This window comes from Dermacentor andersoni, chromosome 6 (genome assembly GCF_023375885.2).
Source record: "Dermacentor andersoni chromosome 6, qqDerAnde1_hic_scaffold, whole genome shotgun sequence".
Lineage (NCBI taxonomy): Eukaryota > Metazoa > Arthropoda > Arachnida > Ixodida > Ixodidae > Dermacentor > Dermacentor andersoni.
In genome coordinates this window covers 33,673,880-33,700,402 of record NC_092819.1, presented here as the reverse complement: position 1 = coordinate 33,700,402, position 26,523 = coordinate 33,673,880, and the positions used below count along the sequence as shown (strand labels likewise).

General features: G+C 44.0%; 1 protein-coding gene across 18 annotated transcripts in view; it reads left to right on the top strand.

The window, feature by feature from the left end:
* The window catches only part of PMCA (plasma membrane calcium-transporting ATPase 3), a 359,249-nt gene that overhangs the window by 281,006 nt on the left and 51,720 nt on the right, over positions 1 to 26,523 (top strand). For 16 of the 18 annotated variants that reach the window (XM_055066123.2, XM_050170536.3, XM_055066122.2 and 13 more), the window contains 12 exons: positions 2,880 to 2,939; positions 5,806 to 5,994; positions 8,154 to 8,356; positions 9,729 to 9,864; positions 10,069 to 10,175; positions 11,101 to 11,345; positions 13,265 to 13,409; positions 16,737 to 16,862; positions 17,008 to 17,187; positions 21,631 to 21,825; positions 22,641 to 22,832; positions 23,529 to 23,742. In XM_055066123.2, the coding sequence (XP_054922098.1) occupies positions 2,880 to 2,939; positions 5,806 to 5,994; positions 8,154 to 8,356; positions 9,729 to 9,864; positions 10,069 to 10,175; positions 11,101 to 11,345; positions 13,265 to 13,409; positions 16,737 to 16,862; positions 17,008 to 17,187; positions 21,631 to 21,825; positions 22,641 to 22,832; positions 23,529 to 23,742 (1,992 nt within the window). The remainder of the gene's footprint in view (positions 1 to 2,879; positions 2,940 to 5,805; positions 5,995 to 8,153; positions 8,357 to 9,728; positions 9,865 to 10,068; positions 10,176 to 11,100; positions 11,346 to 13,264; positions 13,410 to 16,736; positions 16,863 to 17,007; positions 17,188 to 21,630; positions 21,826 to 22,640; positions 22,833 to 23,528; positions 23,743 to 26,523) is intronic. The other 2 variants (XM_050170533.3, XM_050170532.3) reach the window with 1 other exon arrangement.

The following is a 26,523-nucleotide window of genomic DNA, read 5'->3' as shown; positions in this document are numbered from 1 at the left end:
GTGAGTAACAATTAACCTATTTGTAAAATTGATAGCAGGGTTCATGTGCTAGCTTCAGCCAAAGAAAGAGCATCCATTGATCAGGATAAGAATGCAACAACAGCACCTTAATATAATTTAGGAAGAAAGGCAAAATGTTGTTGGCGGTGAGCATGATATGGACTGTAAAGAGAATTACACGGAAACTGTGGGAGGTGTGTATCCATTGTTAGCTTTGCGCCATCAGATGTCGGAGAATCCATTTTACACTATGCAGTAATTGCACTGTTATTGTGTCTGAAGTGTATCCCGCAGGGCACCCGCTTTAATCTCTAACCATGGAAGAGCGCATAAAATAGACACACCAACACCTAATGGTACACGGTAGAAGCCTTGATCCAGAACAAAGTTTGAAACAAGATGCGTATTTATGATGTATTGAGAGAAGTTTCTCCGGCTTAGTTTTACTGCCATGTACGGGATGTTAGCTTACATAAAATTTTTTTTGCTTGTGAATTACGAAATTGTGTTTAAAGTGGCAAAGTATGGGGATGAGCATATTGAAGGCTGCAGCCCTGTGGTGAAGTGGCTTTCGAGCATGGGTTGAAGCCGAGAAGGTTTTAATTTGTTCCCTTTGGTGTCTTATTTTGGTACCTTGAAGCATGCAGCATCTTTCACTCATAGATGTGCGTCAAAGATTCTTGTTTAACTACATAACAAAAGTTTGTTTTTGTTACATTGCTGTGCAGAGAGTATCAGATCTTGTAAAATTAATTGCAGTGCTTACTGCTTCTGACTGCATGCGTGCATGAAAGAGAATAATATTAATTTATTTTGTTTATTGCTAGCTTTGTGTTACTAAGATTGCTTGTTCTTCGCATCGCTACTAACACACACTCTGCTTACAACCTTGCCTCTAAGGAACGCAAGGGAAATAGTAAGCTAAGATAGACCAGTATGCTTGATGTTTGGAGTTTAAGATTGCTTAATCAGTTCAGTTAGGCTTTGTACACCAAATAGAACACAAAAAAATTCGGCAGAAACACTGAAGAGTGCTTACATGTGGGAATGCGAAAGCATTATACTAGTAGCTTTGATGAAGTGTTTTCTTTCTGCATGTTCCTTGTCTGCGCAAGCTCTTGCCTGTGTTTTAGCTGCGCCTCATTAAAGCCAAATGAAAGCGCGCCAAGTGCCTCAACATCCCCACTTGCCCACGAGGAATTCATCGCTCGAAGGACTGCTCAGTTGATTTCAGCTGGACATTAATAATGCTTTTTGTTTTAAACACTCATTTTATACACTCATGAACTGGTGGCACCACCTACCCATTGGCTGTGCCGTCACGTGCCCAACGACACACGCACTAGGCCGCATGTTTAATCAGCCAGACGGCTGTGATGTGACGTGCACAATGGGCGCACAGACTAAGCCCATATTTAGTGAACCAGAACTGCGGAGCTGCCGTGGCGTCGGGGAAGCGTGCTCATCACGCACCTCGGAGGCCTGGCTTCAATTCCCACCTAGACTGAAATTTACCTAATATTATTTTCAAAGCATTAGTTTACTTTGTTTACAGGAACCTCCCTAAGAAATTTGACGTCAATGCGAGTGTTCTTTTATTGTTTTACCTTTTGCCGTTGGTCATTTTTGGTACCATCATTCGGTCACGCCGCTGACTACAGTGCCGGATTATTGCGTAAAGTTCATATGATGCTTTCACATTAAAAGAAAGACTGCTGGTGACACCACAATAAAATTTTCATGCCAGATCCCCGTGACAATGTGCTTTTCAGCACTATATGGTCTACACTAGCTGAATGCTTAATAATAAATAAATGGATTGTATTCAATTTAAAAAGTAAAACAAAAGGAAATAAAGTTGTCAGGTGTTAGCTGAGAAACTTCGCCACTTCTTCATGGCCAAAAGGGGCCCAAATGTGTGCGAATACGACAGTGAAACCAACACCATGCAAATGTGACTAGTGCGGTAATTTGACAGCGAAATTCAAGTGGAAGGCCTTGTCTTAATTTTCTGTGCTAATAAGGAATATTTCTCTGCCATAAAAATGCAGAGAGAGTTTTCAGTGTAACCTGGCCTGTCTAGACTCGTACTATTTCTCTTGAATGTTCCCTTTGGCACATTTTGGTAATTTTCAATGTTAGAGATGATGCAACCTTCCTGTATCCTTATCAGCTTTACAGTTACATAATTTTGATGCAACTCTTTGATTTCTATGAGCTGACGTGACTGAGCATATCCTTTTATACTAACACTTCTTGTCTGCTTTGTTGTTGAGGTTTTTGCTTTTCCTGCTTTGTTAACCTTAGAGCAATTTTATTTGCTAGTTGTACAGGCTAATCCTTGCTCACCGTTTTGCATTTTAACTTAGCAAATTTAGGGTGTAGCAGCTTACACACCTAGGATCCCAAAAGGAAATCACTTGTGCATTAGAAAGGATTTTTGTTTTTCCTACTTTGGGCTGATGCTTCAATGTTGTAGTGTCCCCGATTTTACACACAACTACTGTTGGTAACAATGGACTGTGAATGCTGCTTTTTAAAAGCATGACATGCACCTTGCCCTTTGCTGGCGTTATATAAAAATGGTAACACTGAGAGGGTATAATTTGCATCTACCCTTGGTTCTTTATCTTATTTTTCTTTTTTTTCTTTCGCTCTCAAAGGGAGTACTGAGTTTGTCGTAAATCAGATTTGGTTTTTGAGCATTGGTTTGACATTGTGTTCTTTCTTTTTTTTTCTTCTTCCTTTGCGGGGTTGATCATCCCCTTCCTCCTTTTTGCTCCTTTTTCCTGGCCTACTTTTTTACTCCCTTCCTCATATACTTTCCCTGCTTTGTTGCTGCTGCCTCCACCCCTGTTGTGCGCGCATCATCCCCCCAGCATGCTACGTCGAAGCTGGCGAAAAGGAGTTGTCGCCACTCACCCAGCCTGACCCAAATGGTAGTGTATGCCTCACCGAGAACGACCAGAGTGTGTGCCCTCAACTTTGTTTTCCTCCTTTTGTTTGGTTGTCTTTTGTTTGCTCGCATTTCCCAAACAATTAAAAAAAAGAGAGTAGGGCTCCTTGTCACCCTTGTTCTGTTGCTTGGGTGTCGGCTGCTTCCTCTGATGCTTGCTTGCTTGTACCTGGCACTTTTCTGGTGCCTTCCGTACTTCACAGTATTTTTTTTTTCATTTGCTTTCTTTTTTTCGATGTAACTAAAAGCTTTGTGATTGCCCGTGGCTAGTGAATGCATTAAGGATGCACCTAATGCTTTGGTGAAACACATGCTGTGTGCGCGAAGTTGACTGTAAACCACTGGAATGCTTAGTCGTCGGTTACAGCTATTTGAAGTGAAACCGTTGCATGCGCCTGCTGAAAGAGCCTTTTAACGGTGGCATCATGGAGAATGAGGATACTGGCATAGCTATGCTGGTGTATTCTGGGAGATCGCAAGCATTGGCATTTCGGGATCAAAAGGAAATCGTGGGCACGTCTTCTAACTGGCACCTAAGTGCGCAGTCTAGTGTACAGAGTGTTCCGTCGATAAGAGAGCATGGCAAAAGCACCTCTTTCAGCTGAACTACTTGTTCATTTCTGTTCAAATTTAATGTAGAAGCCAAATTTGCCGTGTGTTTCATTTAATAGCATGCTGCATGTAGTGCTTGCCATTTTCACCCTGAATAAAACTGAACTTGCATATCATCTGTGGTGACGCTGGCCAAAGAATGTAGAGGTCCTCCCCCCCCCCCCCATTTTGAGGAAGGAACTGTGTTGCTGTCTCTTAAGCGAATAACGAAACCCCACCATATTCCATGGTATTTGTTACAGGCAGTTAATTCTTGTAGAATAGACAGCGCTACTGTCACTTCGACTGAGAAAATTGCATCTTAAGTTGTGCATTGCTGCAGACATGCTTCCTCTTCTTGATTCGCGGCTGCAACATTACCTGCAACATTGGAATGTGACATTCCTGGTGACATTGGAATGTGAAAGCCCAGAAATAAATTTTCAGCATATTTTTCTGATCTGTTATGAATGAAACGGGCAAGTATTGCATTCGAGCACATTAACTAAACAAGCCCACCATGACCCTGACTTGTGTGTGAAATTTGAGTGCAGGTAATCTGGTGGTTTAGCTGACAGTTATACATACCGGCTGTATTATCAGACCTTGTCGGTTATTAAAGAAATTTCTTTTTTTATTTAACTGGTAGCCTCATTTCTCCTTGTTTAATGCCTGCGTTAACGATGTTTTGGAAAGCCTGCACTGAACAGCTCACTTATGTTTGCCACTGAGCAGTTTTTTCTTTCTTCTTCTTTTTTTTTCTTTTTTTGCTGGCAGCACAACATGTAGTACTATAATGTAGCAGAATAATATGCGGATTGTACTACCACTTTAAAAGCCTGGTGTGTGTTGGGTTTTTATGCTTGTGGTGCATGCATTTGTTGTCTTGCACATTGCCTGCCGTGGTATTCTGCACCATGTGGGTTTGTGTTTTTGTTTTGAGGTTGTATTTATGTGTGCTTGTTTTAACAATGTGTTCTGGTGAGTTCTCTGTTTCGTTTTTAATTAATGAATGACTTTTGCACTAATAAGATAACTGGTAATTGCTTCGGATTGGTCACAAGCTGTTAGATTTGAAATCAAGTTTTTGTTGTGTTGCTTTAAAGATGATTGATTCACTCCTGTATTCACTCACTGCAGCCGCTTAATGGCTATAGCATTTTGTTGTTAAATAGGATGCCAGATTTGATTCTCAGACACTGTGACCATGTTTCGATAGGAGAGGAATGCAAAAACCCTCTTGTGCCAAGATTGGGTGTGAGTCAAAGAATCATGTTGGCAAAATTAATTGAGAAACATCCACTATGGCATTCCTCATAACCTTTTCGTTGGTATGGGATGTTTAAGCTGATCAGTTAATTAAATGTGCCATAATGCTCTTATTGGTGTCTTGAGTGTTGCATCCTATTTGCTAACATATACTTTGAAATTTTGAAGCAACAAGGTCATCGCGATTACGTTGATTTCACCAGGACACACTTTTAAGTTTAGGTTGCCTGTCTGATGTGACAAAATCAAAAGAAAAAGGCCAATGAGATATGTTAGTACAGATTTGCCGTTTATTTTGTTGTCGCTTTAAACACGTTGCTGAAACTGCCGCATTGTATGAAATAGTGCGGTTTGTTCAGCAAGGTCAGTAGTTAGACCTAGATAGCACCTGCTTTACTGACGAGTTTGTGATTGCATTAGTATATGCTGTGAAAACCACACTCGGAACACATAATTTGCATCCAAGTGAGGTGACCTTCCACATCTCAGCTGCTTTTTGCTTTCCGGGAGTAATATGGCTGGCGAAGTGTTATAAGAAGATTTATATTAAAAGGGTAACTAACTTTGGATGGCTGTATCTCACTTGAGCTGTTATCAGTGCCACAATACGTATTATGCATTATTCTAAGTGTAACAGGCACTTTACATTTTGTGTGTTTACATCTGGCATTTGCCAATACATATTCAGGATAGTTGGGGCGCATCATGTACTTAATAGAGTTGCCATTTTGTAGCAGAGGAGGGAGTTGTTAGCTTGACAAACCTTTGTTATATCCCTGGCACCATCACTGAGCTTCCTCTTACTACTGCGAAAATGTTGTGCAGCTAGCTGGGATATGCAAGAAAGGCATTTACTTTCCAACTTGTCTAGCATTCTCTTTCTTCATACGTTGCGCCGGTGGCGTTTGGTCATAAGAGGCTGCAATTGCATGTCAAGATGTTCCCCACCACTAATGTCCCATATTTCTGAATGACGCGTGGTGCTGCAGTGGATGAAGAAGTGGCCATGTCTGGGAACTCGCACTTGGGCAACATCACTGCCAACACTCACGTGGAACCTGCCCGCGCGGATTCCATTGTCGCCGCCAGCTCTCCAGCTGAAGACAGCAACCCCCGCAAAGAGAAGTCTGTGCTGCAGGCCAAGCTCACCAAGCTGGCCATCCAGATAGGATATGTTGGTAAGGTTCCCTGGACATTATTCTTGCTCTCGCCAATATGCAGTGGCCACAGGGGGCACACCGAGGTGGCCTGCCAGCAACAGAATTGTGCTGTTAAGCCAAACAGTGCAGGCTTACTTCTTGAGCTTCATCGCATTACTATGGTTGGTGTGCTATGCAGAAAAAGTCACGATCTGAGAGTTCTGTGAATTTCGATGACCCCTAGGTGACCGAGGCCTTCCGTTTATGCATTTCTATTTCTTGCAGCCTAGGCATAATTTTGCTATGTAAAAATCAATCTAGCCAATGCACATTTGGGATATGGTATTGTAGATAGATTAATGAGCTCTACAGGGTAATGCGGAGTGTAATGGAATGGGATGGGAGCATGAGTTATGTTAAAATTCAGTCAGTGTAAAATGCTGCTGCTTTACCTTCACGGCTGCTTTCGCAGCAACCTACCTGCCTTATTTAATTATCGTTAATGTTTTAGTGATAGCAATTTATTGGCATTAAAAGCATGTTCGGGCCGTTGCCGCCATTATGCTGTCACGGTATCAACGCACATGCAAGGCCCGCACATAAAGAGCTAGAAGGTTTCCAGAGGCACGCAGTGCGTTTGGCTGCAAAAGTGACAAAGCCAGGTGGATGCACCGTTACGCTCCACTCACTTCGCTTTGCCAGAGCCAAAGTAGCTTTCTGACTTCCACTACTGGCATGAGCATTGTACGTACGTATATTGGCATTCCTGCTGAGCAGCTGCATACCACACCATGGTACACACACTGGTCTGAACAGAAGGGACAGTAAGCATCATGCTAAGTCGATCTGATCCTTTCACTGGGTGCTGACGAACGCTGACCATCTTCCATTGGTCTCGTCTCACGTGCCATCGAGTTGCGACACCAGTAAAGCTGCTGCCAGCGTTTCTCATTGCACCAGTATTGCAACACACCTGGTATCTGCCAGGATACTGTTGCTGCTACGCAGCAGTAGTTGCCTCACATGCCCTGTCATATCATGTCACCTCTACATATTGTTACGTCTCGCCTCCACGTTGCGCCATGTAGCCTCCACGTGTTGCACTCGAGAGCCCTGTGAAAGGGGCTCAAGCACATCGCCAAACCTTGCTATTGCTGTAAATGCATTGCCTTTAAACTGCCAATTGTTTTTCTATTGCTAAAACAGCACCATGTGTCTGTGTGGTTTGGCTTAGCTAGCATTTGCAAGGTTGGCGTGCAGCTGAAGCAGGAGCAACAAGGATACATTGGTAGCCTTCTTGTACTCCCTGGGGGAGCGTCATGTGAACTTGCTGTTACCCTCCAAATTCATAACCTTTGACGTGTGCAAATCACTCTGAACTTAACAATGAAATGGTGCGGACGACACCTGCTCTTTACTGTTGGTGCTGACTACGTGCGGAGGGATGATCGAGTGACTTTCATCTGTCGCGCAGGGGGCCTTATGATAACCCACCTGCTGTAATGTTGAGGTAGCCCTTCTGTGTTTTTGAGAAAAACCGGAAAGCAAAGCTTTGTGTGCAATAAACGAAAGACTGCTGCAAAACAAGTCCGCTATCTGTGAAGCTCATTGGATTTCAGTGCAACAGTACTTCACTAATTCATTAGTTTCAGAGGAAGAAAAGCACTCAGTTCTATTCAACAGAAATTCTATTGATAAATAAAATACTTCCCAGACCTCCATATATCAGAACTGAGCTCTAACCAGTGCTGGAATACTAATTTGGTGTTCCCTTTAATAAGAGTAGACCATACTATGTATATTGATTTCTATGTACCTAAGTTACTTATAGCACTGCATAACATTCTTGTTATGCAGTGCTATAAGTGTCCCGAGCATGTACAGCACTGAATTTTCTTGCCCGAAATTTGTAAGCATTATATTTCGTGAAACGCTTTCTGATATTCAATATTAAATTCGGAATCTATTATTCTAAATTCACATACGTCTACTTTCAAGTGTTTACCCACCCTCACACTTGCTTACTGTCATCCTTTTACATGGGAGAAGATTGCGGTAAGGCTGCTGCAGCTTAAAAAAAAATATGTCTGTGTTTTTCAAATTTTTAATTGCTTATGCTATTGCCAGGTGAGCTCTTCGAAGTGTGATCTGTTTCCACTGTGGTTTCTCACTATTCCGCAACTTCTTGTGCCCTGCAGGGTCAACGATAGCAGTGTTGACGGTCCTTATTCTGGTGGTGCGGCACCTGATTGAGGTGTTTGTGGCGGAGGGTCGCCCCTGGAGAAGCAGTGACACGCAGCACATCGTCAACTGCTTCATCATTGGTGTCACTGTTCTGGTGGTGGCCGTCCCTGAAGGTCTTCCATTGGCTGTCACTCTCTCCCTCGCCTACTCTGTAAAGGTGAGTGGCAGCAGGGGTTCATTTTTCACCCGCCATTGCTGCATACGGTCGAGTCACAATAAATCAAGCTCGAGCGATTCATAATTTCTCGTAGTTTGCACAGGGTTAAACGTGTTTTGCTGGTGTCATATTTTTCAGGGCATTATAAGGCCACTTACATTCAGAAAAAAATGTGCCGAGAAAGATACAAACAGATCATAGACAGTGGCTCCATGGCTAGAGCACAAGGCCATAGGTTCAATTTAACTGCTGTATTTCGGTGGGAGCAGAATGCAAAGATGCTCATGTACTGTGCTTTGGGTGCTTGCTAAAGAAGCTTAGTTGGCCAAAATGAACCTGTGGCCCTCCGTTAATGTGTCTCTTATAGCCCACCGTGTAGTTTCGGCATGTTAAACCTCAATTTAAATTTTAAATATATATTTGACGAACCACCACTCATTTATCAAAATATGACTTGGGTGGAAAGTAATTCTCTTGGACTGTTGATTTCCTTGTAAAGCAGTGAGCTATAGAAAACTGCTGAAAACTACACTTTTACAAACGTGTGAACACAGGTGAACGAAAATCTTTCCCTGCCTTTTTACTAGCGTTATTCGTTGTCTGTTTTTGCCTCGGTTCCAAGGGTAGGATACATGAGGATTTTATATTTGTATTTCATTACTCATGCATTAAAATGTGGCTTAATCTTGCGCTATAGTTCCTTTCAATTTGAACAGTTCAAATAAATGTATGCAACCCTGAGGAGTATGATTGAATGAGTTGACAACATTTGAACAGTGTGCCTTAAGAAAATTGTGCTCTGTTTAGGTAATGTGAGAGATTTTTAGCTTTGTGTTCTTTCTAGGCACTAAGCAAGCCCTGCTTTGAGAAGATGCCATGCTTTGGGGTGAAAGCATTCTCTTCATAATTCATTCATGTGTAGCCTGGGGCAATGTCATAGGACAGAATAAGTGTAGCTGGTTCTTGCTTTTTCGTTGAATAGGTGCTGGTAAGAGGTAAAATTTAGGATTGTCCAACATATTTAAATTGCTAAGAGAAAACAGAACACACAGCATGAAAATATGCACTACACTGGCCACGGACATAGGTCTATTTTACTACCAAATGATTACAGGCATAGTGAGGTTTCTAATGACAGCAAGAAAAAATAAATGCATCTTTTTGTAGTGCCTAGTTTTCAACACATTGTTGCATGTTCAGCTGAAACTATTTGAAGAGCAAAAGAACTTGTTTTGGCACAGTATGGCCTAGGACGCTGCTCTGCCGTAAAACACCAAATACAAACATGCGCAAGGTTTTGGAGTGGACTGTGAACTTGGACATGCTGCTGGCATTTGTACTGAATTGTAATTTTGTCACTTGTGTTTTTCAGAAAATGATGAAAGATAACAATTTAGTACGTCACCTAGATGCCTGTGAAACGATGGGTAATGCAACAGCAATTTGCTCGGACAAAACTGGCACCTTGACAACCAACCGCATGACTGTAGTGCAGAGCTACATCTGTGGTGAGATTCCATTACTCTAAATGTACTTTTTGTGTACGAGCTGTTTCTTTTTTTCATTTTTTTTTTCTTTTCTGTTACCCTTCACCATGGAGTGTGCTAGTAGTGATTGAAATTATGTCACCATGAAATCTTCGATGCATTTTTAGAATTTATTTTTACGCTATGAGCTTTACTTTGATTTAAATGCATTCATTGTTTTTGCAGGTGTTCAGTATAAGACATCACCAAAATATGAAACTCTTCCACCTTTTGTTGCTGACAAGATACTGTATGGCATATCAGTGAACAGTGCCTACACATCTAGGGTTATTGTAAGTATCTGAGGCCCTTCCTTGCAGCCTCATTAGATTCTTAATAGCCATAGTTGCATGAACACAGCATAAGATAAACTTTTAGAGATCTGAAAATTTCTAAATATATGTTATGGCTATAGCGAGCACTATCCAACTCCACTTTTGGACAGCTTTAACCAAGAGGTTAGTTAGATAAACTGAAAACTCGCTTTAGTTATTACTGGGTGGCTGTGAGCACCTATGCATTGTCTCTGGATGACTCCTCTAACCAACAGCGAGAGGTTCAACCTACTGAAGTACCAAAACTTACCAACCTTACTTCATTGCTTTCACTGCACTGAGCACCTTTAAGTGCGTAGTAAGATCCATTTACAAAACATAGCCTGAGCTCAAGGGTCGGCTTTCTTCCCTTAGTCACTCACTCGGTGGTGGGGCCTGGTGCAGTGAACAAAAATTAATTTCACATTTTTTTAGCATGGTCATCAATGTACAACCTTACTATTGCCTTAAATGATCTTATAACTGTGAATCTGCTCATGTAGGCTAAGTATTAAGCCTGTGGTCTGAATTGTGAGTTTATAGAGTTGTCTTGGAGGTGCATATGAATTGTTGCAAGAGTTACTTGAAAGAGTTACATGAAAGGGATACAAGAGAGTTGCAACAAACCTAGTGTTCTCTAAACTTTACTTACTTTAATCTCTAAAGGTTCTGCAGCGGGCACAGAAACATGCACAGACACTTACGTACAGACATGCCCATTTATGTTTACCGCTGGAAATGCAAGGCTTTTGGTATTTTGAAGCACCCAAAAAATCCTAGTTTGAACCACTTGGCATTGCTTTTGGTTAGGTGATGCAATTACATATGTAGGAAAAGTGTATGAGCTGTTTACTTGTGTCATCTCAATGTGGGATTACTTGTGGTGTGACGTCCACTCATGCAGCTTCCCGAGAATCCGGGTGAACTTCCAAAGCAGGTGGGCAACAAGACAGAGTGCGCCCTGTTGGGCTTTGTGCTTGACCTTGGCAAGGAATACCAGAGCGTGCGGGATGACATCCCCGAGGAAATGCTGCACAAAGTTTACACCTTCAACTCGGTCCGAAAGTCCATGAGCACTGTCATCCCTCTCGATGGTGGCCGAGGATTCCGCGTCTACACCAAGGGTGCTTCTGAAATCGTCATGAAGAAGTGAGGTCCTTCCCATGCCGCGTTCTGAGCACTAGGAATTTGGCATGCAGACATGTTCACGTAGAGTTTGAAATTGCTGCCTAAGAAAAGAACAGTCCTGCAGAATCCATCAACAATGATTGTCTATGCAAGCTAATAGCCCGAACAAGTGAACGAATAAATGAACGTTTTCCTTGATTAGTCTAACCGTCAACCAACCATGAAAATCGGTGAAAGAGCCAACGAAAGCTATTCACTTTAAAATTCTGCTCATTGACCTGTGGTTACTTACTGTTGCACAAGTAAAGGACCAATATAACCTCGATATGGCAAAGTCGTTCTTGCAGTAAAACTGTGTTAAATTGTGAATTTTGTTTAGTTGGGTAAGCCACAGCAGACACAACATGCCTGCTGCACCGTGCCAAAGGACTGCAAAACGGATGAAAAAAAAAAAAAAAGGGACCATGCACGTGTGTTTTTTTTTACTCTTCTAACGTAAACAATTCATTCTTCTGACTTGGTTTGAAGCTTTAAGTACTGCTATCAGGTTCTTGGCAGTCGCTCAACTTAACAGCATTACGTGAGCATGCTGACAAAGAGGTGCAAGCCTCTGACTTCATACAACACGCATTACCGGATGCCAGTGTAAAGAAATCATTTTGTTGCTGTTTAGAAGTGTTCAGTTGCATCCAGTGTCCGATTTCACTGGCAGCCAGTGACAAGCACTGTACAAAATTGGAGGCTTGCAGCGCTCTGCCTGTTTGTTCACAAAATGCAGATAAGCCAAGTGATTGCTGAGAACAATTGAGCAGGTCATGAAGCTATGTGCCCCTTAATTTGACTACACATGTGCAGCAGTTTACCATGGCCAAAGTTAGGTTTCTGATTGGGTGGCATGTTACTGCAAGCTGTGGGCTCCGCTGTTCACGTTTCATACCGGTTTGAGTGTACTGCATGACACTCAAAGCATAGCAGCCTGTGTGCACAGAGTGGGGAAGTTGGCAGTGATGGTAGTGTGCGAAGGCAAGGTACTAGCGCTACCTTGCCGGGTGGCCACCAAGCCAACAGCAGCAGCAAGTTTTAAGCGTTGCCAGATGGCCAGCAGCTTGCAGGAGCTTTAACTTTGACTCATGCATATTCGACACCAATGGTTGTTGAGAGGTGCTGTCATCTCCATGTAGTTCCACAAACTCATCTGAAATTGTGTTTTTCGCTCATCAGGGCACGCAACTCTTTTCCCTTTCTTTCTTTCTTTCTTTCTTTATTGTTTCCGTGAAAAATGGAAGACTTTGGGGGAAAAAGTTGGGGAGCAGCTTGAAGCACCCTAACCCCCAACAATATGAAGCTAACCACAGTGCAGCAAGTCACATTATTTTTACTGACAAAACTTTACAACAATGGTGTCATATCATCAGCTAAAAGCAAAACTAAATGCAGTGCTTTCAGTAATTCTAAATAGGCCTAACAGAAATGTATCCTAATGTACGATCAACAAAGAATAAAGGAAAACACTCCTGACTCTGTGTACACTGCGCACCAATTACAAGAACTCTGTAAAACTACCATCCAAGTGGGGACAGCAGCTATACATAATTTCAAACTCAATTGGAACAAACAATAAACAAATAAAAGAATTTGTATACCAAAGCAATAATTACAATATGCATGACCTGTTTACCTGGTACTTGCTCATGCTGTCACTTGTGCATCGTCTGCTACCTCTAAGGCGTGCCTGGAGGCGATGCTGTCGTCTTTTACAGCACTGCTATTGTGTTACTAGTAGCTTAGATGTGTGGCAGAAGCTCAGAGGTACGGACAAGTTTCTGCGTTGAATTTTGTAATGTTATAATATGTGTAGTTGAAATCGAATGCAAAATAAATTGCGCAATGCACAAGCTTTGCACAACTGACGGTCAACCATGTGGCTTGTGTGCATTTAGGTGCAGCTACATCTTGGGATCTGGTGGTCAAGTGGAGAACTTTAGGCAAGAAGACCAGGATCGTCTGGTGCGGACGGTCATCGAGCCCATGGCATCCAATGGGCTGCGAACCATATCCATTGCCTATAAGGACTACATCCTGATGGTGGGCTGCATTCAGCTGTTTAATGTTGTTGTTGAATTTAACTGCACTAACAGAATAAAAAAACTGCTTAGTTGCACTTTCTGCCCACTTGAATTGCATAAAACACCATCACAGTACGCTTACGAGGCCGCCGCCATTTTTGTTTACAAAAACAGTAAAGCACTGGAAGCAATTGCATGCACCACAAGCACGTCATGGTCGCCATCTTGTTCATTGATTGCCTATTTCAAATGGCACAACTGCATCCCTCTAAAGCTGATTCATGTCCCTCTGACATGCACTTATAATGCTTCGGATGGCGGCCGCAGTGTGGGCGGCCACTCTGCCTGCGTGTACTCCGAAAGTGACCGTGCAAAAATACGCGTCCCCCTGCTTCAAGAAAGCTGGTTCTGATGCCACCCCGTGGGCACTCTGTGCGGTGTTCAGTGTCGCCGAATGTAGATTTGCGGCATCGTTTAGCATCCTCGGTCATTCGCTTTTAGAGATACGATCACTTTCAGAAGATTTCGCTTGGCACCAGACGCGATGGCATCGACAGGCAACAGCATGCACTGGAGGAATGCTGTCCCGTGCGCAGAATGCAGTTGCTCGTACTGTATGCGTTGGCATCTACGGGCGTCAGCGTTCCGCTAGTGCCTACTGTCACTCATAGACGCCAACACATCTGATCGTATCTACGAAAGCCATAGACCGAGAATATGACCCCTTTGGGCAAATTTTCGTGGGGAACGTTGTTGCTCATAGATGCCGATGAGTCCGCTGCTGAGGTACATGAAATCTTTAAAATATTTTAACATCGGCGAGGAAAGCAAAATTTTTTGCTTTCCTCACCAATTTAATTATTTTGGGGTAGAGCACTGCAAGGGCCATGATTCTCAGCCTGGGCCTCGCCCAGGCCTGGCACTTGTAGATGTTTACCTGCCCGAGTCCGGCCTAGTGGCTGAAAGCGAGATCTGGGTCCGGCCTGAGCCTGAAAAGAAATTTCACCTACCTGACCTGGCCCCAGCCCGTCCGCAAAACAGGCCTGACGGAGGCCCGAACGTGCCGTTGAGAGCAAGGTGTTTCGTATAGCAATAATCAATGTTTTGTGGGTGCATGCTTCACTAACAAGTACATTAACCTTCAGCAATTTATATTATAAAAGGGCCTGAGGGTGGAGACCAGACAGAGGAGTGCTTATTCAGTTATGGCATACTGTACTTATTTTTTTACCAGCAACTGTCGGAATCTTCAAGAGTGTTTAGGAGAAGATTTTGTAGTAGGCAAAATGATATGTAGCACTTATCCTCATTTCAGTAGCAGATTGCCATAGCAAGAGAAAGAGAGGATGAAAGCCAGATTTATTTACTTTGTTTCTGCTACGGAAAGTGTAAGCATGGAAACGCTTGCAGGCATATTGACATGCTTGCGGGAACGTGCGGACGCACTCGCAAATGTGTGTGTGGGAGTGCATGTGAAGTGTGTGTGCCTGTAGAGGGGTATTGTCACATAAGTGGAAGTATCTTCTGACCCCTCATGCAACACTTGGTGTTCAGGACACACAGTTCGTGATTGATGTTCACTGAAGGTCATAAAAGTGTAATCATTCAGTTCTGCCTGAACACAGCGTCGCATACACAGATGCATGACACACGTAGGGAGGCCTCCTAGTGATTATATAGTTTCACAGTTACACGTGCACTCGGTTAGCAATTTCATGTTCAAAGCAAGGAAATTGTGCGGAGCCATTATTTGCCATATGCTGCGTGAGTGCCACCCCATATTGTGCACGTGTGCCAATCCCCATAGTTTGTGCTGCATTTTTCTTTTCCCCTTCTTATAACGGTGTAGGCCTTCCAGGCGTGGTAGTACCGCTAAAAAGTGGCCATTGGAGTAGATGGGTATGAACGGCAGGAGGTGAACGAAAAGCTATTGAGCTAATTTCAGCGTTCAATTTATTTATTTATTTGGTTACTATCAGGGCCGTTGAGGCGTTACAGATAGGAGTGGTGAACATTTATACAAATAAAAAAAAAAAGAGAGTTTTAATATAGGTGATGAAAAAGTGAAAATTTGAAAGCTTCAGCTTCAGGAATGGAGACTTCAGAATTCAGAGAAGTTTGGTAGCAATGGTGGCTCTAAGCTTCTCAATGCCTACGGGTTAGGTGCTTATCGTTCGTGGTAGGGGTATATCCCCTGCCACGGAAACTGTCTCATTCAAGCCAGAGATCTGGCTAAGGGAATATATTGCAGCCCATGCCTTGTTTAATAGCCCAATATTTCTGCACATTGCTAAACTTCAGGCCTAGGCCTGGCTTGAGTCCGCCGGGAAGCCTACTTCGCACGACCCACCCCCCAAGCTTGTGTTTTTGGGAATGCCCAAGCTCGTGCAGTGCTCTAATGCGGGGTTCAACTGTAATAAGAATGACCTCCATACCTGTTGCGCAGTGTATTTACAATCTGGGTTGCACTTCTTCAGTTTTGTCCTCAAGAACAATGTTAATGTTACATGCTACAGGACAGTATTCGAGCTCACTAATAGGCAAAGATTGAAGCAATCTAATGAAACGTTGAGCATCACGTGAAATCTTGAGTGATTCAGGACGCACCACCAAGAACACTAAAAGAGGCACCTGCGATATTGTGTTGTCATTGTGTTGTGATTGCACAGATTTTCACTTTGCATCTTCCCCTCTTCGATGATAAGTTATATGCATAATGCCTTGGCTATCATGTTAAAGGCCTGCTCTATAATGGACAAAACTTCATCTTATTCACTGTTTTGTCTGTTCTTTGGTCTGTCTGTGTAAACATTGTTATAGACGGCCACGATTGGCCTTCTGTGTTCAAAATTGTTTTTAATTTGCTTTCATGTTTTTCTCGGCACAATGGCAGCGTGGTTATAGTGTTCCGCTGAGCGCAATGCTGCGTTGAGGCAGCATCATTCTTTTTGACTGTGACTGCACTTCTATAGGACCAAAATGCGAAAACAAGCTTGTACGTAGATTTTGGAATACGTAGCCCTTTAGAATAAGAAGTCATTTTCAGCTCATTTCCATTGTTTCTCGTGCAAAGCATTGCTTACACGAACATTGTCCAAACTTGTCTTGCCCTTACAGTCTGCTTCCGACCCTTCCCACTGTTCTCAAGCCAAAAAATTAGGTCTATTGGTTAATCTATTCGGTCTATGGTTGGTCTATTAGGTCTAATATGGCTATTGAGGCTGCAGTTGTCTCTCTGAATTCACTCTGATGGGTTTATGTGGGGTCGGCAGTGTTTTCAACGGTAGCTCACTGCCTTGGAGTTTTTCAATAGTTTGCTCAGGTAGGTCATCATTGTTTAATGCAGGGGTCAAACACCAAGGCCAATGAGGTAGCAGTCCCGCAAGAGCCAGACTGGGAAGATGAAGACAACATTGTCAAGGACCTCACTTGCGTCTGCGTGGTTGGCATTGAAGACCCTGTACGCCCTGAAGTGAGTTGTGTCCACTAAGACATTCATGAACAAATGCAGGAATCTAGTGCTTACCTTTGCTTGTTTTGAAAATATTGCTGCCACTAGCATTTGTTCATGCGGCGCCAAAACATCTGCGAGCTTACTGTGGTTTGTTCCATTTCAGGTCCCCGAGGCCATTCGTAAGTGCCAGCGAGCGGGCATCACCGTTCGCATGGTGACTGGAGACAATGTCAACACGGCGCGATCTATTGCGCTCAAATGTGGCATCATCAAGCCGGGCGACGACTTCCTTGTTCTTGAAGGCAAGGAGTTCAACCGGCGAATTCGAGATTCTAGCGGCGAGGTTGGTAGCACTCTAAAAAAATTTTTTAAACACATATTTTTTTGACGCTTTTGAAGGTGGTGCAGGGGAATTGGTGTCTGTGGTATCAACTGAATGTAGTAATGCCACATGACTTGTTAGCAAACTTTCGTGGGAAGGCCCCAGCATTGTGCTTCTTGCCCATATTAAAGGCCAACTGCCATGAAATTTCACTTTTGCTAACTTACGTCTCTTTAGCTCATAATGTCTGATTACGGTATTTACCCGATTCTTATATGCACTTTTTTTTTCTCAAAGATATTGGGCTGAAAATTGCATGGGCTATGCAATCGGACACAAAACCAAAACTGCCTTTCTAGTGTTTGTATGCTTTACCGCATAACATGATGTATTGCAGCGAAGCTGACTAAGATCTCTGTGGCAAAGCTGAAGAAACCTGCTGCCATTGTGCAACACATATTGTCCATTTTTTTTTGCTAGGAATTGGGTGTACATTTTGGGTCTGTTCGATTCGCCTGTACCACTGTGAACCAGTTCACGGCGGTTCACGAGAAGTTCAGAAACTGTGCAGCTCGATTCCAGAGGTGCAGGCCCAGCGAATCACTCGAAACGAATGCAGAGGTGCAGACGCAGTGTAGGCGTTATGCTATATAAGACTAATCTGCTCGGAGTGCGTAAGTTTGAGAGGTCCTGAACTGCAGGTATGATAGGTTTCTGGGGCGGCAATACACACCACAGTTGCATAGGCACATCAGACATGCGTAAACGGGGTTTTAACGGCGTTCGTGTCCGTGTGCTGCGTCGTCTGCTGCACCACTGCTTCGCACCTGTATGCCTGCATCATGAACCAGCCCTGCACCTTTCGTGCACCTTTTGAAACTAACGTCACGGTTCTGCGGGCGCCATTGCTGCACCGCTGAAACGAATGGCAGGGTGCAGCACCTCACGAACTGGTTCAAGTGGTGCAGGCGAATCGAACGTACCCTTTATTTCTACATATTAAAAATTTTAATGCCATTTTTAAGGTAGTTTACTCCTTTGAACACATAGGAAGTGGAAGTGCATTTGGTTTGGGAGCGCGTTACAATAGGGCAAATTCTGCTAAAGGACTCAGTGGTAGGCTCGATGTTCTTTCTGCACCTTGTTTAGCTTGACCCACCACATAATGCGATCAATTTCATTGGTTCCGTCAGGGTCGAATTAACGGAAGTCGACTTTAGTACCAAATTGTTGAGAAAGAAAATCTCTTTCCGACAATACCAGTCGCAAACAACATGATAATTAAAAAGAATTTGAAAAAAAAATATTTTATTTGGTGAGAAAAGTAAAACATTATTTGAGAACGTCACTGTTGCTTTGCACAATGAAAACCTTACTTCGCACTTATAAGTATGGTGCCTGCCAGAAGCCACCTCTGTTGGTGGACAGTGTGCCATTACGTGTGCCTTACATGTGAATGACAATGTAAAAAAAAAAAATTCATAATATGTATTTTCAATGAAAAGGACCTATGCAATACTCTGGCAAATATCAGCTTTTTATGTAAAGAATTTCTTGAAATAGATAAGATAATGACAACCCTAGTGACTAGCCCTAGCGCAGAGCCGAGATTGACTCCCGGCTGTCTTATAGCGCAAAACTCTACTCTCTGCATGGCTGCCAGCAAATGATTCTGCCTAAAGGATGTTATCACTCTGCAGGTAGGAACTGTGACCTTAACAACAGGCAGGATATCTTTATATCATCGCCTAACAGCTTTAATACATTTCAGAGAAGAAAGAAAAACCCTGTGCTGAAATCTGACGAACCGAAGTTGTCTTCCATATCAGTGCTGCTTCCAAAATTCAAACACTCTTGCACAGATGCATCAGAAACATTAGAAATACGATGTTTCTGTGGATAAGGGGCACCAGACGTCGACGCCAGCTTGGAAACTACTCGTACAAGCACTCTTTGCGCTGAACGCCTCTTCTCTGAAGGCACTTCCACAAATACAGAAAAGCAAAACTTAATAAATAGTTCCTGAATAGCCTAATCAATGGAGCTAGCTATCCGAGAGCACTCGAAAAGCAGCAAAATATGAATTTCCAACCATTGGTTCAGTCAAATCTCGATGTAACAAATCATGTGGGACCGCTGAAAATCATTCATTATTTTGAAATATTGTTGTAATGAAAAACTTGCGGTTAGAAGTCAGTGGACAAACCTAGGAATGAAAACGACGTACCTTGGCAGTAAACGAGTGTGCAGACAAGCATACTCTCAAATAAAAATGTTTCACACACTTCAAGTCTGCTTTATTTGAAGAAATTAGTGATTTTCTTCTGGCACGTGCAGCACGCACAACTGATTAGGAATGCTTCTACATCTTCCACTTTGCACAACACCTCATCAGGTACATCATTGCACCGAGCGATGAAAGTGCGGACTTTGTTCATGTGCACTAAAACATCAATGTTCGGCACGATCTCATCTTCTATGTTCGGTGACCCACAGTTGGCTTCCTTCGGGTCGTCATCGTCATTGGAGACGCCACGAATGCAGTTAACAATCTCTTCAGTTGTCAGGTCCGCCGCCGTTGTTGCTGCGCTGTCGTTCTCCACATAGTCGTCGAAGGAAGAGACGGCGGGCAGCAGTTCCGCAACCTTGGTCCACAGGTCTCCTGGGTGATTCCTGGTCACCTCCAGGCCATCTTCAAGCTGCGCAGGCGCTCCGAAAAGCCGTGGTTTTTGCCAGTAGTTGCTAATGGTGGACGCCTTCAAGTTCCACCAAACTCCTGTGAGCATTTCTGCTGCCTGACAAATACTGATTGCTGTTGGCTGCTTTAGGCGGAGGTTGATTATAAACCGTTGCACGAGGCGCTTGCAAAATTCTGCTTTCACACTCTTTATAATGCCCTGGTCTAGGGGTAGCAGCAAGGACATGTTGTTTGGCGACAGAAACTCCAAGCGCACGTGCATCACATTCATTCACAATGCGAGCAGAGCACTTGTTGACAGCCATTAGAATTCTCCGGTCATTCCTCCTCATTTGTTTGTCGAGTCTGATGAGCCACTCGGAAAAGAGTTCTCTGGTCATCCAGGCTCATTGGTTGGCACGGCAGTTGTACGGTAACTACATGATGTTTTTCATGCAGCGGGGCTTCGCATACTTACTGACGACGAGTGGTTTAATTTTTCTCGTGCCTGTTGCATTGCAGTAGAGCAGGACTGTCACGCGAAGGTGCAACTTCTTCCCTTCTTTCCACTGCTGCCATTTGAAGTACATTGTCCGTTCTTGCAGGAACTGATAAAAACATGCGGTCTCATCTGCGTTGAAAATATTGTCTTAGAGTATGACTCGGCCACCTCTAGAAAACGATCATAGCGCCAGGAGGCTGCGCCTTCCCTCTCAGCAGCCTTTTCCTCGCCCGAGACTACCTGCCAAGTTATTCCGTTCCTTTGGTGGAAACGAAAAAGCCAACCCGCACTGGCGTCAAACCCAGTTACTTCAAGTGCATTGGCGAATTCGAAGGCTTTTTCTTGGAGCATTGGACCAGACACGGGAACGTGTTGCGGTCTGGCATCTTTAAACGACATGAGAATGAGCTTGGTCCACATTTTGCAAGTTTCCCAGTCACAGCCGTTTCCTTTTAGGAGCGAGTTGTGATTCCCGGTGAAGCTTAACAATGTTGTCTTGGTCTTTCAAAATCGTTGTGGCGGTTGATGGGGCAATGCCACGCTGTCTGCACACGTCGATTTGCTTTTTCCCTGTATCAATTTCCTGCAATACCTCCAATTTATCCTGTAGCAAGAACTGCTTTCGCTTCTTCTTGGCACCGTTGCTAGCTGCATTCATCGTTGGATCTCGTGCGAACATCGTCAAACCTTTGTTGTGAAGTTCTTGGTGAAGTTGTTTGTGGTGAAACAGTTGGCACTCGACATGGTGATGATGACAGCTACTGCACTCGCGGTTTCTGTTTCACGCGAGAGTTGCGGCGCTATTACTTTTAGCCGAATTTGTAATACTGTTCCTCAGTTTTAACCGGTTCTTCGGTTATAACGGGGAAAATACACTTTGTACGTTATTCTGAAATATGCGCTGTATTGAAATTCGTAGTTCTGAAATATTTTTACTTTGAAAATATAAGCAATCTGGCAGGGATTTTTAAAGTATTTGTAAATTTGAGAAATTCGTGAATGTGGGGTTCGTAGTAACGAGATTTGACAGTAGCAGGCTGTCGATGGGAGTAGGTGCGGACCGGAAAATGTTGATCGGGAAGTAAATTGAACTGCAGGCAGGCAAGCGGGGTCTACATAGAAGCAAGGTGGCCAGCAACAATTTATCAATTCGTGCAAGCAGACATTGGTGGCAAAACCCAAGAGTGGCTGTTAAAGGGACGTGGGTACTGTGACAAGTAGCTGCTCTAAAATTATATTCTTCCGAAAATGAGTGGTGGAGTAATGTGACCTCTGACCCTTGCAGATCCAGCAACCACTGCTGGACAAGGTGTGGCCCCGCCTGCGGGTGCTGGCTCGATCATCCCCGCAGGACAAGTACAACCTGGTCAAGGGCATTATCGAAAGCAAAGTGCATGAGAACCGAGAGGTTGTCGCTGTCACGGGCGATGGCACCAATGATGGGCCTGCCCTCAAGAAAGCCGATGTGGGGTTCGCCATGGTGAGTTGGTCTGATCAGCCTGTATTACAGTTGCAATGGTAAAAGGAGTCCGCACATAAAAACTTTAATGTTACAATGTATTGCTAGCATCTGAGTGTCATTTCAAGGTTCCCAGGCTCCCTGCACATGCGTAGCATAAATAATGCTGAATGCACTGCATTCAGCATTTAATGTATTAATTTAATTCATCAATTTAATGTACTGCCTAAGGTAGTGACATGACGTAGAGATTTTAGGTGGGTTATAGTAATTGCTTACTTCCAATAAAATCACTTGCCAGATTTTTTGCTCCTTATGCTGCTTATATGACAAGGAAATAACTTAAAAAAAAAAGCACACTGGAAGGCAGGCTGGCAATGGGCATTTTCTGTTGTAGAAAATAAAGCACATTGCCTTTACTCCCCACAGTTCAGTGCGTCACCTTTAACCTGACTTACACACATGTAAGATGTCATGGAAACATGCATATCAGATTGCCTGGGAGGCTGCTGTGTGATCGCCTGCATTTACAGATTATTGAAGCTGGTTGGCCATACAATTTTGAAAGTTCAAATCATCATTGTGATTAAGGCAACAGGCGACATTAACGTGATGCGTGGCATTGGCACTTAAGTGGAAATTGGATCACGAAGTTGACTGAGCTTCAAAGTTTCATGACCTTTTTTATTTGAAGTTACAGCACATGGCTCTCTTGTGTTTGCTGTTGCAGCTTGTTGGGAGGAATTTTGAATTGAAACAAGAGAAAAGGCATTGCAATATGTTTAGTTCCACAAAGGCTAATGACAGCCATGCTTGCTTTCAATTTCTTCCACCAGGGCATTGCTGGCACAGATGTGGCAAAGGAGGCCTCCGACATCATCCTGACTGATGACAATTTCACCAGCATTGTGAAGGCCGTCATGTGGGGGCGGAATGTCTACGACAGCATTGCCAAGTTCCTTCAGTTCCAGCTCACTGTGAACACAGTGGCTGTCATTGTTGCCTTTACGGGTGCCTGCGCCATTAGGGTGAGCAAGCTGGGGGCAATGTCCTCCACCAGTAGCTATATGGGACGCTCTGCAATTTACACGACATACCCTCCTATTCAGAAATGCATATTAGTTAACTTGAAGCCCATGCTTGACTTCATCATTTATGATGCCTAGCATGAACGTGCTCAAGGCACTCATTGCGTTCCCTTCGGTGCATGCAATACAGGTGTCATTTAAATCAAGTCAAGCATGGGCTTGAGATTAAGATACATTTATGAATATGGGGGTAAATGTCTAGTGTGATGCCTTACTGAAGTGACAGGTGTCATGTAAACCTTTGCAAATATGCATGTTTTAAATGCATCAGTCTCATCTTGGTGATGAGATTGATGGCTTTTGCACTTTCATGACAAACTGAACACGAATAAAATGTATCAGAATAGGCTCACTGAAGTAGATAAGCTAAGAAAAATATATCTGCAGGCGTGCCATTTGTGAATAACTAAAATACACAGATCAAGCAGTTACTATCAAAAGGTAATACTAAAGGCGCCAAGATTGCAAGTATACCTTATTCGAAACAGGAAGATCGACAACTGCAAGTTTGAGTCGTCTGCTTTAAACACAGCACAGATAACGTGCAGTGTGTGTTGTGTTGTTCACTCGAGCTGCACATGATGCAAGTACTTACCGTTTGTCCTGACAATTTCCTGCCTTAATTTCTACATACAGGACAGCCCCCTGAAGGCGGTGCAGATGTTGTGGGTGAACCTAATAATGGACACCCTGGCATCCCTGGCGCTAGCCACGGAGATGCCCACAACTAGTTTGTTGCTGCGCAAGCCCTACGGTCGCACCAAGCCGCTCATCTCGCGCACCATGATGAAGAACATCCTGGGTCATGCCATCTACCAGCTCACCGTCATCTTCCTGCTGCTCTTCCTCGGTACAGATATCTCAGTCCCACCTTTTCGCTTTCAGTAGTCAACATATTTCAGTCTGGCTTGATTATCCCGACTTTGTCACAGCATTGCCACATACAGTACTTCGTAGTGCCGCTGTGTTACATTGTCCAAAGTTTTAGTATATGGTGCATGATGGTTTGTTAGATACCACATCGTGAGTATCCTTCTTGTAAACATATAACTAGTTGCATATCTTATGGTTAGGTTATTTCTCTGCTATATCACCAGGAGTTTGGCAGTTGGCAAGCAACAAAAGCATGGACAATAGCCTGCAATAGCAGACAGCGTGCAAGAAGCAGGCAATGTGTTGTCATTGACACTTTTGCTACTTATCAGGCACCAAACTTCCGGTTTCTGGAGTGCAAGAAATGTGTACTGCAGTATAATATGTAGTTGCGCATGAATGAAAGCAGGATACCTTGAACCCTTTTGTAGCCAGTATGTCTAGCTTCAGGGCACATGTAACGTGTGTTGGTCCCTATGAATAAGGGCTGCATGTAAGCTGTGTCAGTCAACCCAATGGGCACCAAAAAATACCGTATTTACACGATTGTAAGTCAACTTACTTTTTTTTAATTTCAAAATCTGAAGTGGGGGGGGTCGATTTACAATCGAAACCAAAACATGGCACAGCCAAAAGAAAGCGAGATCAACAATATATCAGGGGGGCTACAATGTAGTTACAATTTTATGTTTGCTCTATGGCCCTACCCTTAGCTTTTCGCTATCCTGTGCATTTGTTTGCTTTTTGGAAGGGTTTTCTACATTTTTTGACAGTTTTACAGTGCACACAACACTCATGGGGGGGGGGGGTGTCGATAGTTGATGGAAGTGCTGCTCTTCCATTGGTAGCGGCACCCTCAGAACGGCAACGCTTGCGGGGAGTATCAATAGTTCACGGAAGAGCAGACACCGCTCACTTGTTTCTCTTTCCCTGTAGCTCTTAGCGCTCTTAGCTCTTAGTTTGCCGCGTTCAACTTCACTGCCGGCTACGTGCTACTTCCATGCTTCCTCAGTCGTCATGAGGGCTCCAGGCCCACTAAACATTCGGCGCTTGTTCACAGCAGCATTCAAGAGGGCTGCCTTCCTTTACACCGAAGAAACAAATCACTGCGCAGTGGGCCGCAAGTTTGTTGTTTCTGAATGGGTGGTGCGAGAGTGGCGACTGCAGCGAAGCAAAATTTTCATCTGTGACGGCAAGTGAAGAATTTCCCACGGGCCGAAGTCTGGACGCTTTCCGGAGCTGAAGGCCAAGCTTGTGGTGTACGTCGCCTAAATACGTGATCGATCCCTGCCAGTTTAGTGCGAAACGGTCATGAAACAAGCCTGGATCTTCGCCTTTTAAGAACCTGCTCCGCCATGAGTACAAGTGGCTGACTATCAGAAAGTCGGCGCCACCCCAACTGCTGCCGCGCGCATCTCTCCCGTTGCCCTTCCACTCCTCCAAACACGAATGGGCTGTGCCCATAGCTCTGCGCCGTGCCACCCTCCGAAACACAACTGGACCGTGCCAACTGCGCTGACAATGTTGGCAGCGCTGCGGGGCTGCTCCCAAATTGCGCGCACAGCCCTCACAGCTGGTTCTTTATTCTATGGCCCTCATTCTGCTTAATTCTGCTAATGGATTAAGTCACTCGTGCTTTTATTTGTTCGTTGTGTCGAAGTCGTTCCTGGCCACGTTGTTTCGCAGCCTCGCTTGACTTGCCGCCGAAATGGAAAATGGCTGATCTGCCCGCTGATCATCGGCAATGCGTGATGTTGCCGGTGAAAAGGAAGCGCACGGCTATAAATTTTCAAATGAAGTGCTTCTAACCAATGAGGCAATCGTCGTCAATGTGCTTGCATCGGATAGCGACAGTGACGGCCACGACAGCAGCGCAGACGCGGTAGGGCAGACTGCCTCAACATTGTCCCTGCGGGAGGTCCTGTAGATGATTCAGTCCCTCATGGGCTTGTTTTTGCGAGGGACCTTCCGCTTCACTATGTGGAGCACCTGGATGCCCTGGAGAAGGATGTCAGTAAGTTTCGCATAAAGCAAGCAATGCTGATGGACATGCGGTTTTCTCATGCAAGCCTGTGGGAAGTACGTGGCGAGATGCTTTTGGTGATCTCGCTCCAGTGCTTCTTCTGGATTTCTCAAGCTGACATGCTGCCGCGGCAACCTTCCTGCATATATTAAAAGGCGCCTTTTGGGGCCATCAAAGCGGTGCCTCAGCGGAGCTCATATGTCACTTGCTGCCCGTGACCCTTCTTTTCAGTTGTTATAGCAGTGGCATTCTTGAACGCCGATAGCTGTGGCTTGTTAACAACACGCGATCGGATCGAGCACGCAGGAAGCACAGTTAAACATTTCAATGATTCAACACAATCAGAAGTCAGATGAAGGAAGGTGGTGCAGAGAACTGGCCTCCCGCCATTATAGTTTTCTCGGAACAGCTGTGCCATCCCCCGTTCTGATATTTTTTCATGCAACCCGGTTATAACAATGGAATTTTCATGGCACTTGAATATTGTTGTAAGTGGGTTCGACTGTATTGTCTATTTGCATGGTGTTTAGAGCGGAAACTTAAAACTATGTTGAAGTGAGAAAATACTGATGAGGCAGTCGCTGCTAGTGCTTCTAATGCGCTCGTCCTCCTATTGTCAGAATTTTTGCACACAACTCGAACGACTAAGGAAAAAATATTTTACTCTATTTTACAATGAACGCATTCCCTTCCATCTCAGTCTACTTTTAGGAGATAACCCACTTGTAGGAACTT